The sequence below is a fragment of the Aphidius gifuensis genome, linkage group LG4 (assembly GCF_014905175.1).
Source record: "Aphidius gifuensis isolate YNYX2018 linkage group LG4, ASM1490517v1, whole genome shotgun sequence".
Lineage (NCBI taxonomy): Eukaryota > Metazoa > Arthropoda > Insecta > Hymenoptera > Braconidae > Aphidius > Aphidius gifuensis.
The window spans coordinates 11,223,436-11,240,796 of NC_057791.1; the positions used below are offsets into that span (position 1 = coordinate 11,223,436).

General features: G+C 30.9%; 1 protein-coding gene across 6 annotated transcripts in view; it reads right to left on the reverse strand.

Annotated features, from left to right (window-relative positions):
• Positions 1–460: 460 nt before the first annotated feature.
• LOC122855049 (protein jagged-1b) overlaps positions 461–17,361 on the reverse strand; it is a 97,066-nt gene continuing 80,165 nt past the window's right edge. For all 6 annotated transcript variants that reach the window (XM_044156174.1, XM_044156173.1, XM_044156172.1 and 3 more), the window contains 4 exons: positions 11,059–11,350; positions 5,350–5,968; positions 4,630–5,270; positions 461–4,548 (listed from right to left, as the gene is read on the reverse strand). In XM_044156174.1, the coding sequence (XP_044012109.1) occupies positions 2,837–4,548; positions 4,630–5,270; positions 5,350–5,968; positions 11,059–11,350 (3,264 nt within the window). In that variant the 3' untranslated portion in view covers positions 461–2,836. The remainder of the gene's footprint in view (positions 4,549–4,629; positions 5,271–5,349; positions 5,969–11,058; positions 11,351–17,361) is intronic.

Here is a 17,361-nt window from a genome sequence, read left to right on the forward strand (position 1 = left end):
AGGACTTATGCAGGCTAGGTTCACGCACTCCCGTCTTTTCTCTTTTTTTTTTCAAACTTAAAGAGGCAGAGAGACTCATTATCGAGAAATAACAAAAAGTCACAAGAAAACCGAAAACATAAGTGTCCTACGGAACACTAAAAAACGATATCATTTACGACTAATAAACGCAAATCAAGTATAGTATTGTGAAGGCACATATGACTGAAAAGAAATGCTTCGTGAAGTTAGCAACGAGTCAAGGAAGCAGGAAATACAAGTTTCTAGTGAATAGCAAGATACATATCGTGACTGAGGTGCAGCCAAGGGTATTCTATTTATATTTCGATGACATGAAATGGAGGCGATGTCGATAATGAAACTCCATTTATATGTACTTGTAATTATGTTATATTTATTCATAAAGTAGAATCATCATAAAATTTTCAATCAGTTAGTGATTTTCGGGTATCAAACCTTAAAATATTTTTCCAAGTTATAAAAGATTTTTGATAATGATTATCATTGCATAGGCCCACTGTATTCATAGACAAATTTTCGTTTTATTTTTTTTTCTTTTATTTCTTCTTATGAACCTCAATCTTGGCAACGGTTTGAAGCAAGACCTTTGAATTGCACTTTTTCCATATAAAATGTTTAAAAAAAAAACAAAAATCGAAATTATCGATAATAAGTTGTAATAATTATTAATAATTGGATATAGAATTTATGTACAGTTGTCCAATGGTTCGATTGCCTCGAAACTCAAAATCTGATTTTGTTCCTTTTTAATTTTTGCTCACTGATACCTGTTTTTTTCAATTTTATGTTAGAATCAGTATTTTCATAATGTTAGTAAATAAAGAATTTGCTTAAGATTTTCGACGCATTTATCGCCATGTATGCACATGTAAGATCATTCAGTAACGTCTAACTATTCTTTTTTTTAGTTTTTTTTGTTTTTCATGTTTGTTGCGCAAATATTGCATAGAGTCCCAGGTAGGAAGTGACGACGGGCACAAGCCTGGGACAAGCCTGATTACCCGGCTCTCGGGCCTGTGTCGGGCCTGAGACACAAGCCTGTGTCAAGTCTGGAATGTTCACGATGTATTTGCTGGTGTCGGACTAGTGTATCGGGCTTGACACAGGCTTGTGTTCCCAGGCTCGACACAGTCTTGTGTTCCCAGGCTTGACACCGGCTTGCAAAAAAAATTATAAAAAAATATAAATAAACAATTTCTATTAATTTATTAATTTGACATTATTATTTCTTACGCGATACAATTTGAATTAACGATGATTATATGAACGAAAATAAACGGCGTAACGGGGGATCGATCCTAGGTCTCTCAAGTGGAACTCCAATGCTCTATCAAGTCGACCACGGGGGATTCATGAAAGAGTCAGTCAAAATTTTTTATATGAATGAATTTATTCGAGAGTCAATACACAGTCCTTGTAAAAGCCTAGTACGGTAGTCAAAACCTAATAATTTTTATTTAAAATGTCTATTTACAATTTATAGATCTAATTAATTAATTTTTTTTTTTTAATTGAATATATGCACAAGTCAAGTCCCGTGTGAGGCTTGGTAAAACGGGCTTGACACACGGCTCGTGTGAAGCCGGGGAAAACAAAAAACACAGGCTTGACACAGGCTTGGATCATTGAGGCTTGTGTGAGGCCGGTTGAAAACAACGGGGTCAGTCTTGTGTCAAGCCTGTGTTAACAAGGCTCGTGTGAGGCCGGGGAAAACAATGGGCACAAGCTTGTGTCAAGCCTGTGCTCCCAAGGCTTGATACACGACCCTCGCACAAGCCTGGCACAGTTGTTCAAGCCCGAGAACTCCTACCTGGGGTGGAAAAATTCCCTACTTATTAACATTACATCACATACATATCACTTATATATTTATACTTATACAAAATCATCATAACAAAGTAAAAAAATTTCAAAAATCAGTATAATATGTATGTATCATGGTGTATGATATTGTGCAACATGATTATCATGTCGTTTTCTAGGAATGTTTGTGGAGTCTTGCATTACATATTTCTATAAGTAATTTCAATAAGTTTCTTATTCATATTATCATACGATGTGTTTTTTTTTTTATTACAATCTAATGGAATAATCGTATATTATGATACTTATTACTATGAACATTCCAAATTTTTTTTAAAGAAAAATTAAAACTAAATGAAAAATTAATAAAACGTATAAATCAAACAGTGATAGCTTATCATATACAAGCAATGATGCGTTTCTTAGTTTTATCATTTTCTTAATAAAAATAAAAGACTTAAAAAGATAAATAAGTACAAATTATGTACATATGTACAAGAATAGCAACGCATTATCATCATTATCATTGATTAGAACAGATCAAATTAATTTTCAAGTCTTGAGATATTTTTCTTTTTCGCTAGTTTAATGTAAGAAGAACATTTGAATAGACGTGAGCCTGTCCTGCATTTTATATTTTTTTGTTTTTTCTTTCACATATGTTTTGGTTGAAAACAAAAAAAAAATTCATGCCATGTATGTAAATATACACAAAGCAATATATTATTTTCTATATTTAGAATGTCAATCCAAAAAAATGAATAAAAAAATTAACCAGAGTTATGCGACATACAACCATATAATCTACTAAAATATACATTTTATGATTAGGTTTATATTTTTATAATTATTGAAATTCTTTTCGTATTTATTCTTCTCTCTTTTCAATAATAATAAGTTGCGATAACACACTATCATTCATTAATGTTTATATTTGACGTCGTTTTTCAAATGTTCAACTAGTTGCTTTATTTTAATTTAAAGTATTATAGATTACTCGTTCGTTATTTCTCTAAACATGTACTGTTAAAACCTGTCTCGGCCCAAGTTGTGTACTGGTACCAGGTTGCTGATGCGAGTATAATGGTTCTTGAAGTCGTGGCTTTGTGTATGGCTTATGAAGACTTTCTTGATAATTGAAACTTGCTGTATTATTCCTCGCTTCAGTATTCGTCGGTTTATAAAGTGGTGGTAAACGGTGTCTCCTTTCTTCAGAAACCATTTCCAGACTTTCTTCAGTGTTTGGGATAGAACCAAGTGATACAGCCGATAATGGTCTAACGACTGATACTCTCGATTCACCCAAATCTTGATCTTTCAATGGGTTAGCATATCTACGTAAATTTTCTTCATTCTGTAAATTATTTGATTTTTCATCCAGATCACCACGATGCCGATGTAGTGCTGTTTCACTAGTTGATGTTGCAGTTAGTCCAGAGTTTTGTCTAGATCTTAGAAACCAAAGTATGCCAGTAAAAGCAAAAATAAGTAAAGTAATAATGGCACTGCCAAGTAATGCAATATAGCTATTTCCTGATCCATTAGAGCCATTATTCGGGTTTGTAAGTAGAGCAGTTTCAACCTTTACTTCCACTACTGATGCCAGAGCAAAGGGTCTACCCATCGGTCGACTCAGAGATTCGCCGAGGTCTCTGGCAGCGTCAGCAGCAGCTTCAGAAAATATTGTCACTTCAACAGTGTCATTGTCACCAGGTTTAGTGTCACAAAGTAAAACAACTGATTGTAGTCTTCTTGGATCGGCTAAAAACCTTCTTAGTCGTCGACATAATATTTCAACAGATGTACCAGGTGGTAATGTATCTCTTCTAAGGATTATTGTCAAACGTGAACATGTTGGACCTGGTGTTGCTTGACCAGGCCAACATGATAGCGGTGCTGGTATTGCTGGTGGACCAACTCTTCTACCAGTTTCAATCGGTCGACATTCACCCCAAGGTAAACATGGTGGTAATAAACAACTTTCACCTGGTGATGGTACACAAACTTCATGTGCCAAACATGATGTACCGTTTAGACAATTACCCTGTCCACACCAAACATTACTGCACTGATTTTTACTATTTCTACATTCACATACATTGCAATCATCATCCCAGTTCGTTGAAATACAACCTATATTTTTAGATATTATGATTTCACAATGTACACCTCTTCTACCTGGTGGACAAACACAGAAGTAACTTGCAATACCATCATTGCATGTAGATCCACCAGTACAAGGATCACTTGCACATTCGTTGACATTGATACGACAATCTGGACCAGTAAAACCAGGAGCACATTCACATCTGAACCAATTGACACCGTCAACACAATGACCACCGTTCAAACAAGGGAGTAGTTTACAATCATCAACATCACGTCGGCAATTTGGCCCCTCGAATCCTTCACGACAAATACAACGATAACCACCGTCAGCAGTATTCACGCAAGTTGCACCATTTTCACAGGGATTACTTGCACATGATGGTGATGCGATGTGACATGCTGCACCTTCCCAGTCTGGTGGGCAATGACAGATAAAACCATTTCCTTGGTCTTCACAAGTACCACCGTGTCTGCATGTTCCTGGCTCACAGTGACCACCACGAAGAGTACAAGTTTTCCCTTTCCATCCTCCACGACAAGTACATAAAAAATCAGCAAGGCCGTCTATACACGTACCATTGTTTCGACAAGGTAAGTTTGAACACTCGTCTACATCTAATAGAACAACAATAAAAAATTAAGATTTTTCGAATGAATGAAGAATTGATTGAATTAGACTTGGAAAATTCTGAATACCTTCGTCACAGAGATCTCCTGCCCATCCTTCTCTGCATATACACTGGAAAGAATTAACAAGATCAACACAAGTGCCGCCATTGAGACATGGATTACCTTGACAATCATTGATATTTTCGTGACAATGTTGACCAGTGTATCCAGGATCACATATGCAAACACTACCACTGCACCTTCCACGCCCACCGCAAGTTGTACCCTCACTACCACATCCAAGGTTACTATTATCAAATGTATATTGAGTATTTTGAAGTACTGCCTCAGAACAATTTTTTCCTTGCCATTGTTCAGGACAGTGACAGTAAAAATCAGTTTGAGTGTTGAAACAAGGAGCTGTATTTTTACAAGGATTTGGACTACAATGATCACGATCAATTTCACATTGAAATCCTGTATATCCAACTGGACAAACACATTCATATGCGTTAACTAAGTCTCGACAATCACCACCGTTCTGACATGGCTTTGACGCACACTCATCGATATCAACATCACAATCTTTACCAGAGTATCCTGGTGTACAAGAGCAGTGATAATCATTTACAAGATCAATACATAAAGATCCATGTTTACATTGCCCAACACAATCATTGATATTTTTTGTACAATTTTTACCGGTAAAGCCACTTCTACATCGACACCTGCAAGATAATAATAAAGAACACTGTAATATTTGATTGTTATTCTGTTGAATAAGAAATCATCAAAACCAATTTATACCTGTAGTCACCAGCGAGATTAACACATGTAATGGAATTTTTACATGGTGATTCTTTAAGAGCACACTCGTCAACATCAAATTGACAAAGTGTACCTTGCCATGATGAGGGGCATTTACATGAAAATTCATTTTTACTGTCGATACATATTCCACCATTTTGACATGGTTGTGATGCACACTCGTCAATATCAATGGCACAAAGTAGACCAGAAAAACCAGGCGAACATTCGCATTCAGCGATTTCTCCACTTTCTCGACAAGTAGCGCCATTTAAACATGGATTAGTTGCACATGGATTATCAACTTTTTCACATGTTGGTCCAGAAAAACCATCTCGACATGTACATCTGTATTGATCTGGTGCTGTATTTTCACATGTACCTCCATTTTGACATGGTTCATGAGTACCACAATAATTCAAATCTTGATCACAAAGTATACCACCCCAATTGGTATCACAAATGCATTGCCAACTTGAGCCATTACAATAACCATGTTTGCACCCAGGATATGGTGTACACTGATCACAATAGTCACCTCGCCATCCATGGCGACATTTACATTCGCCACTCACATTGCAGTGACCATGAATTGGATGACATCCTTCTTTACAAACAGCTGAAAGACAAAAGAAAACAGTAAGAAGTATTTCGTTTCACATTCTGAGTAAACTTTGCAAGCAGTGTACAGACTTATCATGCTCCAGGAATCAGTTCAAAAATGTAATACTAAAATACCTCCATGACATGAGAGCAGTGGATATAATACATAAAGAAAATTCCATATAATATTCCCACTGCCTTAGTGTCATAAAATATGGTTCCATTTATTAACCGATCAAAAAGCCCACAACTTATGTAGAGGATAACTAAAGAAAAGATATATTTACCAGACAGTGGCTTGACCTTTTTTTTCTCTTATTAAATTGAAAGATATAGGTAAAGTAACTGAAAATGACTTTGATTGAATGTATTCATATTTCTTCATAACAAGAAAATAATTTCTGTTATTGTTTGATGACGGGATAGAAATCATAATTTAAATACATATGGAATCGTATTTATACGTTAATATGTTCATGAATGAATTTATTCAAATATAAAATCTAAAATACTACTAGTAGCAAATTTTTTTTACAAAACAGTAAAAGAATTATGATATTCAATGTCATTTTTGTCTCATATCTTGTAATATGTTGTCTCCTGTACTTGTGGGTAAGGACCTAATCATTCAATGAGTGTAGTGCTCTAAAACATCCAATTTTTTGAGTACGAGCAATAAAGTATAGCCGAACAATCATACATTTGAGCGCTCACACAATATAAAATGCACACTTGGGTTTTTGTTTTTTAGTAAATAGTTTTTTTTCGATATTTTCTTTAAGCCGGAGGTTATATTTTGTAATGATGAACAATAATTAATGAACGATTTTTTGTAGGTCAATTTTTTTAAGGTGATATTTTGAGATTGAAACTTGTAACGAAAATCACAATTGAAAAAAAAAAAAACAAGTCCAAGCTCATATAAAACTTAAAAAAATTAACCCACTGGAAATATAATTATTTGAATAATAATCTACTCAAAAAAAACATTTAGACTTGAAAAAAAAATGAAAAAGTTATTATGATTGAAACATCAATCAAGAACTGCATGACAAAGAAATTCACTGTTTTCCATTTTCGGTTGAATAATTCTTTTTTTTTGTAAGTTTTCTCTTCCAAAAGTTGTGTTTTCAATGGAAGACAATGAATAATAAATATTTTCCAATGGGTTAGTTTTTTAAGTTCAAAACAATTCAAAATTTTCAACAAGTTCAAATTTACAAGAATACCCGCATAAAATTGAACCAGCAAATTTTATTCATTTGTTATTGTTATTTATTACAATTAACATCTTTCAGACGAAAAAAATATGAGAGAAACATTTTTTCCCAAAAAAGAAAATAAAATCCATGTGCGCAGTTTGTATTGCAGTAGCACTCGTATGTAAATTGGTCATACTTTACCTTCTTTACGCTCACTCAAAAAAGCCTCTAGTAGCAGCTCACTTGTAAATATGATGCTTCTAATAATGGATTTTTATCATGATGAATCTGCGCCAAATTCAACAAGTTGAATTCAACAATATGAATTTTTTAAAGTGTCTCATGAAGTTCTATCTCAAATTCCATTAATCTAAGTAAAATAAACATTAATTAAGATTCTGTGTTAAACTATAAAAAAGTAATCACAATTACAAAATTACCGAAATCAATGAACAACAAAAGAAATTTTTGTTTTTTTTTCCGTCCATTATTAAAAAGTTGATTTCTCCGGCGAAAATATTTTTTCTATTTTCGACGCGTAATTACTTTGCAGGGGGGGTTATTTTGGCAATGCTGTAGGCAATTACTACGAAAATTTTCCCGTTTTTATTTTTTTTTTCGGTCAATTATTTAAAGAGTTATTCGATATTTCTCCGATAAAAATATTTTATTTTCAATTCTTTTCGCGACGCGTAATTATTTTTGGGGGAAAAGGGGTGGTTATTTTGCGAAAATGCTATATATCGAAATTAATGTACATAAACCGAAAAAAATTTTCCTGTTTTTATTTTATTTTATATAAATAAATAATTTTTTTTTATTAAATAAATAAATTTTATTACTTATATATATTACAATTTTTTTTATTGTTAATATTCCAAGATTCAGTTGTTTAAACAATTCAACAACTAAAAATTATCAAATTTATACACTTTTTTTTTGTTGTTGAATTATTTAAACAATTCAATCTTGGGATATTAACAATAAAAAAATTGTGATATAAAGTAGAAAATGTGTAGATTCTTATAGAATAAATGAATTTTTGTCTTTCCTTATTAACAATAGATATTTACAAAAATAAAAAAAAGAAAAAAATTCAATCATTTAAAGAATTTTATTTATTTATGCAAATATTAATTATTTATTACTTACTATTATTAATTACGCGTCGCGAAAAGAATTGAAAATAAAATATTTTTATCGGAGAAATATCGAATAACTCTTTAAATAATTGACCGAAAAATAAAATAAAAACGGGAAAATTTTCTTTAATTGTAGTACATTGATTTCGTTGTGGGCATTTTCGCGAAATAACCCCCCTTTTTCCACCAAAAGTAATTACGCGTCACGAAAAGAATTGAAAATAAAATATTTTTATCGGAGAAATATCGAATAACTCTTTAAACAATTGACCGAAAAATAAAATAAAAACGGGAAAATTTTCTTTAATTGTAGTACATTGATTTCGTTGTAGGGCATTTTCGCGAAATAACCACCCCTTTTCCCCCAAAAATAATTACGCGTCGCGAAAAGAATTGAAAATAAAATATTTTTGTCGGAGAAATATCGAATAACTCTTTAAATAATTGACCGAAAAATAAAATAAAAACGGGAAAATTTTCTTTAATTGTAGTACATTGATTTCGTTGTAGGGCATTTTCGCGAAATAACCCCCCTTTTTCCACCAAAAGTAATTACGCGTCGCGAAAAGAATAGAAAAAAAAATATTTTCGCCGGAGAAATCACGAATAACTTTTTTAATAATGGACGGAAAAAAAAAATAAAAACGGGAAAATTTTCTTTATTTGTAGTACATTAATTTCGTTGAAGGGCATTTTCACGAAAAAACCACCCCTTTTCCCCCAAAAATAATTACGCGTCGCGAAAAGAATAAAAAAAAAAATATTTTTGTCCGTGAAATATCGAATAACTTTTTTAATAATGGACCGAAAAATAAAATAAAAACGGGAAAATTTCCTTTAATTGTAGTACTTTAATTTCGTTGCAGGGCATTTTCACGAAAAAACCACCCCTTTTCCCCCAAAAATAATTACGGTCCGCGAGAAAATAGAAATAGCAATTTTATTACGCGCATACGATAGTTTATTTAATTTATAATATGACGAAAAAAAAATTTTCAAAATCGATGCATTTTTGAATGGTGGGGCTATTTGTTAAGATTCTTTTTTTATTAACAATTGCTTTTGTTGTTATTCCGAGTCGGCGACGCGAGAATTGAGAGAATTCGAATTGAAAAGTTTATGTCACTAATACTTTCACGGTGCGTGTAAATACAACAGCTGTGAGTGTGTGTGTGCGTCAAGTCGGGTACAGTCGAGAAGCGTCGGATAGCGTCGGGTCGAAATAAAACTATCTCACTTTTTTATATATCTATCGCGGTCGCACAGGAGAGTTTTGAGTGGGGGCTCGTGAGGGGAAACGCGTTAATCAAAAAATATAAAACTTTAAAAATTAATTACTCGAAAACGGATGGTTAAAAAAAAAAAACTTATTTGACTTACCCCCCCTAAAAAATTATTCTCTACAACTTTTACTTGAAACTTTTTTTTCTAATTCTAACAGGAATCGCGAAATTGATTATTTTAATTTTAATTAATTTTTTTTAACCCTTTCCCGGGGGGATAGAATTTTTTTGATATTTTTATTGAAATCGGGAGGTCAAAATACCCTTAGAATAATTTTTTCGTCAAAATCGGGTAAAATTTTTTAAAATGCCCATTTAAAACAGAACTTGCCTGGATCATAAGCAGCTTTAAATCTAGCTATATAAAATAAAATTTTTCGGGAAATTGTTAATATTATTGTGTTTTCTTTTCAAACATATTTCTCTATAAACATTAATCCTATAACTACAGAATATTTCACATTAACGTGTTATTATTAAATCATATATGGATCAGGAACCTCAATTAAGGGCAATTTTGTCAATTATTTGCTAAAATTATTTGAATTGAAAAAAAAAAAACCTAGTTATGTTGTCTGCATAATTATATTATGTACGCAATTTCCGAGTTATACGCAATTTTCTTAATATACTAACAGAACATTACATGCCTGCATGCGAGAAACATTCATCAATGTATTATTCTCTATTTTCTACTATTTGATTAATATGTATCATCAGTATAGCAAAGATGGTAACAATCCGACGATATCATCCGTTTTATAGATAAATTTCAAAAAATTATCAAATTCATAAAGTTTCTTCTAAATTAACGGTTTAAAAAAAATTTGGCAAAGTTTGAGAAAATTTGACAAAATTTGTCTAATTTTGACAAATTTTTTTCGTCGAATGTATTCAAAATTTTTCAAAAAAATATAAATTATTATAATTGTCGAAATTTGACAAATATTGCCAAAATTTGACAAAAATTGGAGATTTTGGCAAACTATAACTAATTTTGGCAAATCTTGACTAATTTTGCCAAATTTTGTCAAAATTATGTTCACCAGGCATCCTATCGTCAATCGTGATTATCGTATCGTATCGTATCGTGATTATCGTCTATCGCGGTTACACTAGGTGTAACTACGAACTACTACATACTACTACGAACTACTACACCATACTACATGCTACTACAACATAACTACACTTAGAGTAAAACGATGACTTAACTAATGAATAGCCCCTCGAGTAAGTTTCTATGGAATAACACTATTGACGGCTATAACAGTACATGTCACAAACTCATAATTTTGTAATTTTAAATTTCACAAATTAATAATAATAAAAGATAATTTAGGTGGAAGTAATGTGTCTTAACAATATGTAAATAAACTATAAATATTATATTTTAGGTTCATTTTTCATCGACTGAATAGTAACTATGCCTGCATTAGAAAAGTATGATAAAACATAAAATAAGGTGACCACTCTTACCTGTTCCACAGTCATTGCCTCTCCATCCTTGTATGCAGACTTTATCACCATTGTTATCACATGTATAATGACCAAATATATCGTCTCTTGAACGGCAAAATTTTGTACATGTTGCATTGTAATAATGATCATCACATTGTACTCTAACGCGATAAGCAAGTTGTGCGTTCCGCCCCTGATGATTCAGAGTATGCCACGTTGGTCCTGGTAAAACGATTCCACTGTAGCTTGCTTCGTCAATAATACCACCATGTGGATCATCTTTTGCTTGAAGTATCAGAGTAAATTGTCTCTACAATAGAAATCAGAGAAAAAAAAACAATAAGTAATTGCATTTGCTTTTAACGAAAGAAGTTGCGCAGTTGCCTGAAAGATGATTCTTTGTCACATAATCATACAAATATCTGTGTATTGACCGTAAGAGTATAATTCACTCTTGTCACAGAAGTTTTGTAATGCTACTGGTCGAAAAATCATATACTATCCTTGTATGTGTGTGAGTAAAGCCGGGATAAAAAGAACTAGTACTGAAAAAGTATAAAATTTGTATAGAAGTACAATAAATGTATAAAAAAAGTATTAAACTATAAAAAACGTATTGAAACTAAAAAACTATGTTGAAAGTTCAATTCGATTTATTAATTAAAATAAAAAGAACGGCTGAATTATTGAATTTTTTTTACTTTGTTTACTTATTGTATCATTGCTAACCCTAGCGGAACACTCAACAACAGCTTAATAGCGACTTGTTAATGAAATGGGCGCTTACTCAATAGCAGATTAATATCAAGTCAATAGCAAAAAGAATTATGGATTACAAAGGCTCTACATTACACTAAACATATTAAATTGATCTACATAAATTAAGGAAAAAATTAACAATGTTTCTATCACATTATTATAGCGTGATTCGATGTCATTTCTCAATAATCATAGCAAAGAATGATGTTAAATTTTTTTAGGTTATGTCCGAGCTAACATTCGTTGTTATCTGAGTTTTGGTAATTTATAGAAACTTATCGCGAGAATAAAATGACATGAAACATCCACTCAATAGCTAGTCAATAGCTGATTTATTTATCATTGTTAATGTGTATTGTTGTTGTTAAATTGTTTATTATATTGTTTTTTTCAAAGTTTTTGACAACAATACATAAAATTTAAAAAAAAAAAAAATTTTTTTTCGTATAAATTCGTCCAACATCTAGTCAATAGCCAGTCAACAGCAGATCAATAGCAAATTCGTAGCAACTCAATAGCTAGTCAATAGCTAGTTAATAGCAGAATAAAATACGTTATTTATCATTGTTATTGTGGTTGTTGTTGTTTATTATTATATTGTTTTTCAAAGTTTTTGACGACAATACATAAAATTCAAAAGTGCAACAGATCATTAGCAGAAGCACAGAAGAAGTCAATAGCGTTAGCAAGTTCAAAATTTATCATTGTTGTTGTTGTTTAATTGTTTATTGTATTGTTTTTTATTTAAAGATTTCAACAACAATACATGAAATTTTTTTTTTTTTCAATTTCATGTATTGTTGTCACAAACTTTTAAATAAACAATATAATAAACAATCAAACAACAACAATACACAATAACAATGATAAATAACGTATTTTGGATTTTTTTTTTTTTTGCTATTAACTAGCTATTGACTAGCTATTGAGTTGCTACGAATTTGCTATTGATCTGCTGTTGACTTGCTATTGACTAGATGTTGGACGAATTTATACGAAAAAAAAAAATTTTTTTTTTTTTAAATTTTATGTATTGTTGTTGAAAACTTTTAAAAAAACAATAGAATAAACAATTAAACAACAATACACAATAACAATGATAAATAACGTATTTTTGACTTTTTTTTTTTGCTATTAACTAGCTATTGACTAGCTATTGAGTGGATGTGTCATGTCGATTTATTCTCGCAGTAAGTTTCCATAAATTACCAAAACTCAGATAACAACGAATGACAGCTCGGACATAACCTAAAAAAATTTAACATCATTCTTCGCTATGATTATTGAGAAATGACATCGAATCACGCTATAATAATGTGATAGAAACATTGTTAATTTTTTCCTTAATTTATGTAGATCAATTATTGATATGTTTAGTATAATGAAGAGCCTTTGTAATCCATAATTCTTTTTGCTATTGACTTGCTATTAATCTGCTATTGAGTAAGCGCCCATTTCATTAATGACTCTTCCGCTAGGGAATACGAGAAAATATATTTATAAGTATAATTATAAATGTATATATATATATATATGAGCAGAAACGCCAAATCTAGACGTCGGCTTGAGTGACCCATCCTCAAAACTTCTTAAAATTTTGACAGATTATAGTCCTCGATAAAATACATTTACGTATTTTTTTTTATTTTTTCATCGATTATTTTGGCAATGTAAAATTTTTCTCAGCTTTCCGAAAAAAATATTTTTAAACATGTCAATTTTGGCGCAACGCAAATAAAACTTTTTTTTGTGAAAAACTGTATTTTAAAAGTATTATAAAGGTCAAAAAAAAAAGTGATATTTTTTTTGAAAAGCTGAGGAAATTATACACGAAAAATGATTTTTCTATATATTTTCATTTACCGACGAAATACTAAAAAAATAAACCAAAAAAAAAAAAATTCCAATTTTGATAAAATGCCCCATACAATAACTGCCACGTAATTGGCGTTTACGCTTATATATATTAAATTATTTATTTATAAATTTCAATTATTTATTTATTAATTAAACAAAAAAAAAAAATTTTTTTTTTTTTTTACATGAAACCGAGGGGGAAGTCACTTGTGTAATCTGGTGTACATCGGGAGAAGAATCTTCAATAATCTCTTGTAATCTTACAGAAATGATTACGAAAAAATCGTGTAATCGATGTAATCTAAGGTACTCTTGTAATCTTTTATAATCATCAATAATCTTCAAAAATTTTATGTAATCACCAGTAATCTTAAGTCGTATATCTTTAATCTGCGGAAACTTCTTGTAATCTTGACATGATTACAGAAAATCTCAGTAATCTTCCCTTCTCTGTCTGAAAATCGCGCATGCGCGTGTATACATGCACATGTATAGTATACTAATTTTTTTTTTTTTTTTTTAGTTAGTTTTTCATTATTTTTTTTTCTTCTTTGAATTGTAAGTGTAATCATAAAAGATTACAGGGAATCTGTGATTACCAAAAAAAAAAGTAATCTTGTGTAATCATTAGGAATATTGCATGATTACAGGTAATCTGTAATCTGGTGTAATCTTCAATAATCTCGTGTAATCTTTTTGAAATCTTTGAATTTTAAGTGTAATCATAAAAAATTACTGGGATTCTTCGTGATTACAAAAAAAGTAATCTTGTGTAATCATTGGAAAGATTACATGATTACTGGTAATCTGTAATCTGGTGTACACTAAATTTTGGAGTGACTTCCCCCTCGCATGAAACTTTTTTATTTTTTCTGAAATTTCTAGCAAAATTATTTAAATTGATGCTATTGTTATAAACAAAATTTTTTATAAACAATTTAAAGCCCAATCGCACTTTTTAATTTTAAAATATTATAATATTTTTTTTCATTTTAAATTATTATTTTATTTTAAATTCTTGGATTTTGGGTCTGCGATGAGCTACGAATGAGAGGTAAAAGAGAATCCGCGTCCCCTTTTCCCGATCAACCAGAGGTATTTTTATTAATATTTTCAATCGCGATTTCCCGCTTAACCTTTTGAAATACGCGAAAAATCCCCGACAACTCAATTGAAGCTAATTTTTTTCTGAACAACTTTAATTAAAACTATTTTTCCCGAAAACCCTTACTTTCCGCGATATTCCCAAAAAACACCCATTTTTAACCCTTTTTGTTTTTTTTTTATCTTTAAAAAAATTTTCAGCTACTTTTCATTACCACCCTCAAATTCCCCACCCCCGAATTAGTAAGTGTGATTTTTTTCCCTAATTTTGTCAAAAATCGACTCCAACTGTGTGGTTTGAGTGGACTATATAGTTGCTATGTGATATAGACAGTATGGTTACGTATTTCATAATCCTATCAGGTGGACCGCGCCACTCTGAGACTGAGTTAGGTTTACGTTTTGTTCTCGTTATCCCGCGGCTGTTGGCTTCTGAGATAAACAACATGGCTCCCCCGGTTATTTGGAGAAGGATGGTGAGAAATCCTCGTTGCAAACCTTGGCCAATGGTTCTTGCCGTGCAAGTCAGAAGACCGGTTACAATATTGCGCGGAGATCTCGGGATCTTTCGGTATGAGTGCCGCATCGCCAACAGCTGTCCGGTTAAATGTTAATAATTAATGTGCATTTCAGCAGTGTTCAGCAGTGAAAATTGTTTATAATAAGATATTCAAGAATAAGATATTGAATAGAGTCTTTCAAGGCTCTTTTTTGAACCTTATGAACATTTTATTTCAATTCTATGGTGACCCTGGTAGAAATAATTTCTCCGGATTTCTCCGGATCTCTCCCGATTTCTCCGGATTTTCTACGTGATTGAGACTTCCGGAGATATTTACGGAGTAATCTCCAGACTATTTCTATAATATCTCCGGATTTTTTCCGGAATTTTGACTTTAAAAAAAAACACAAAAAAATGGAAAAATTAATAAGAAAAAGTAGAAATAAAAGTTTACATACGAAAAAAAAAAAAGAAATTTTTTCTGAGAAAAGAAGTCTCAATTGCGTAGAAAATCCGGAGAAATCCGGAGAAAATCCGGAAAGATTATTTCTACCAGGGGACTTATTTATTAGGCCATTTTTTTTTTTCGCGAGCCATACACTCAGAGAAGGATATGTTTACAGTTAACATACCAATATGTTTACATTAAACATACAAAAGTCTAATGTTAAGATATATATATATTAACAATAAACATAGATATCTCAACTGTTAACATACGTATGTTTATAGTTAACATACGTATCTTTACGCGGTCAAATATTTTGATGCGCCTGCGCATATCAGTCTACTTCTTGTAATCTTTTTTTTTGAAATTATATTGTGATACTATTCTAATTGTAATATAATATAATATGTACTCGTGTTGTCATAAATTTATTTAAAATGAGTTTTTTTGTAAATTCATTCTTCATTAATCATTTTACATTAGATTTTCATATTTACATACGTAAATGTCCTCAACTATCAACCTAAACTTCAAATTGTGTCAATTACAGATATCTTAATATAGTTAACATACGCACATTAACTATTAAGATACGTATGTTAAATGTTAATATATATATCTTTGATGTAAACTTATCAGCCACCACCCATTTAAACATGGCATATGTTAACATTAAACAGGATATGTTAACTGTTAACAAATCCTTCTCTGAGTGTAACTTTTGTTATAAGATAGAGGTTTTGTATTAGGTTCATATCATGCGCTTCGAGAAAAGCTAGTGACGGTGTTAGGTTTTTTTTTTCTTTTAATAATGGTTTTCGAGAAAAAAATCCCGAATTTTTTGTTGAATTTTGAAGTTTTTTTTTTTTTTTCTCGAAAAAAGTAAAAAGTATTCCAATTTATTTTGGCAAATATAGCTAAGGAATTAATGTAGATTACAACACAAAATTTTTAGCTACATTAATTCCTTAGCCACAATAAATTGAAATCTACATTAATTCCGGAGTGACATCTCCTTTTTTTATTTTTCCTAATTTTTTTTTTATTTTAATATATAATTAACTTTTTCTTTATAATTTTTTCAGTGACAGCAATCCCTCAGCCATTTGCCTGAAGTATTTTTATTCATTTTGGCAAATGGCTAATGAATTAATGTAGCTGAAAAAATGATGTAGTAATGTACGTCTATTTCTGAGCTACATCGCTTTTCTTTGACTACCGTTTGTCCTTAGTATTTTATTTATTTAAAAAATAAAATATAAAAACAAAACATAAATTACAATTAATGTCGCCAAAAAGCCTCAATTTTTAAATACCTGTCTATTCATCATACCTTTAATAATCAAAAGACGTAAAATATCCAAAAGAATGTCAAAATTTTGAAGTATAAAGTTGAATAATTTGCTGGATAAAAAAAAATTTAAAAAAAAATTAGGCGCTGCAGTTTTTATTATTTATTATATTATTATTATACCATGTATCGAAATAGCGCCTAATTTTTTTTTAAATTTTTTTTTATCCAGCAAATTATTCAACTTTATACTTCAAAATTTTGACATTCTTTTGGATATTTTACGTCTTTTGATTATTAAAGGTATGATGAATAGACAGGTATTTAAAAATTGAGGCTTTTTGGCGACATTAATTGTAA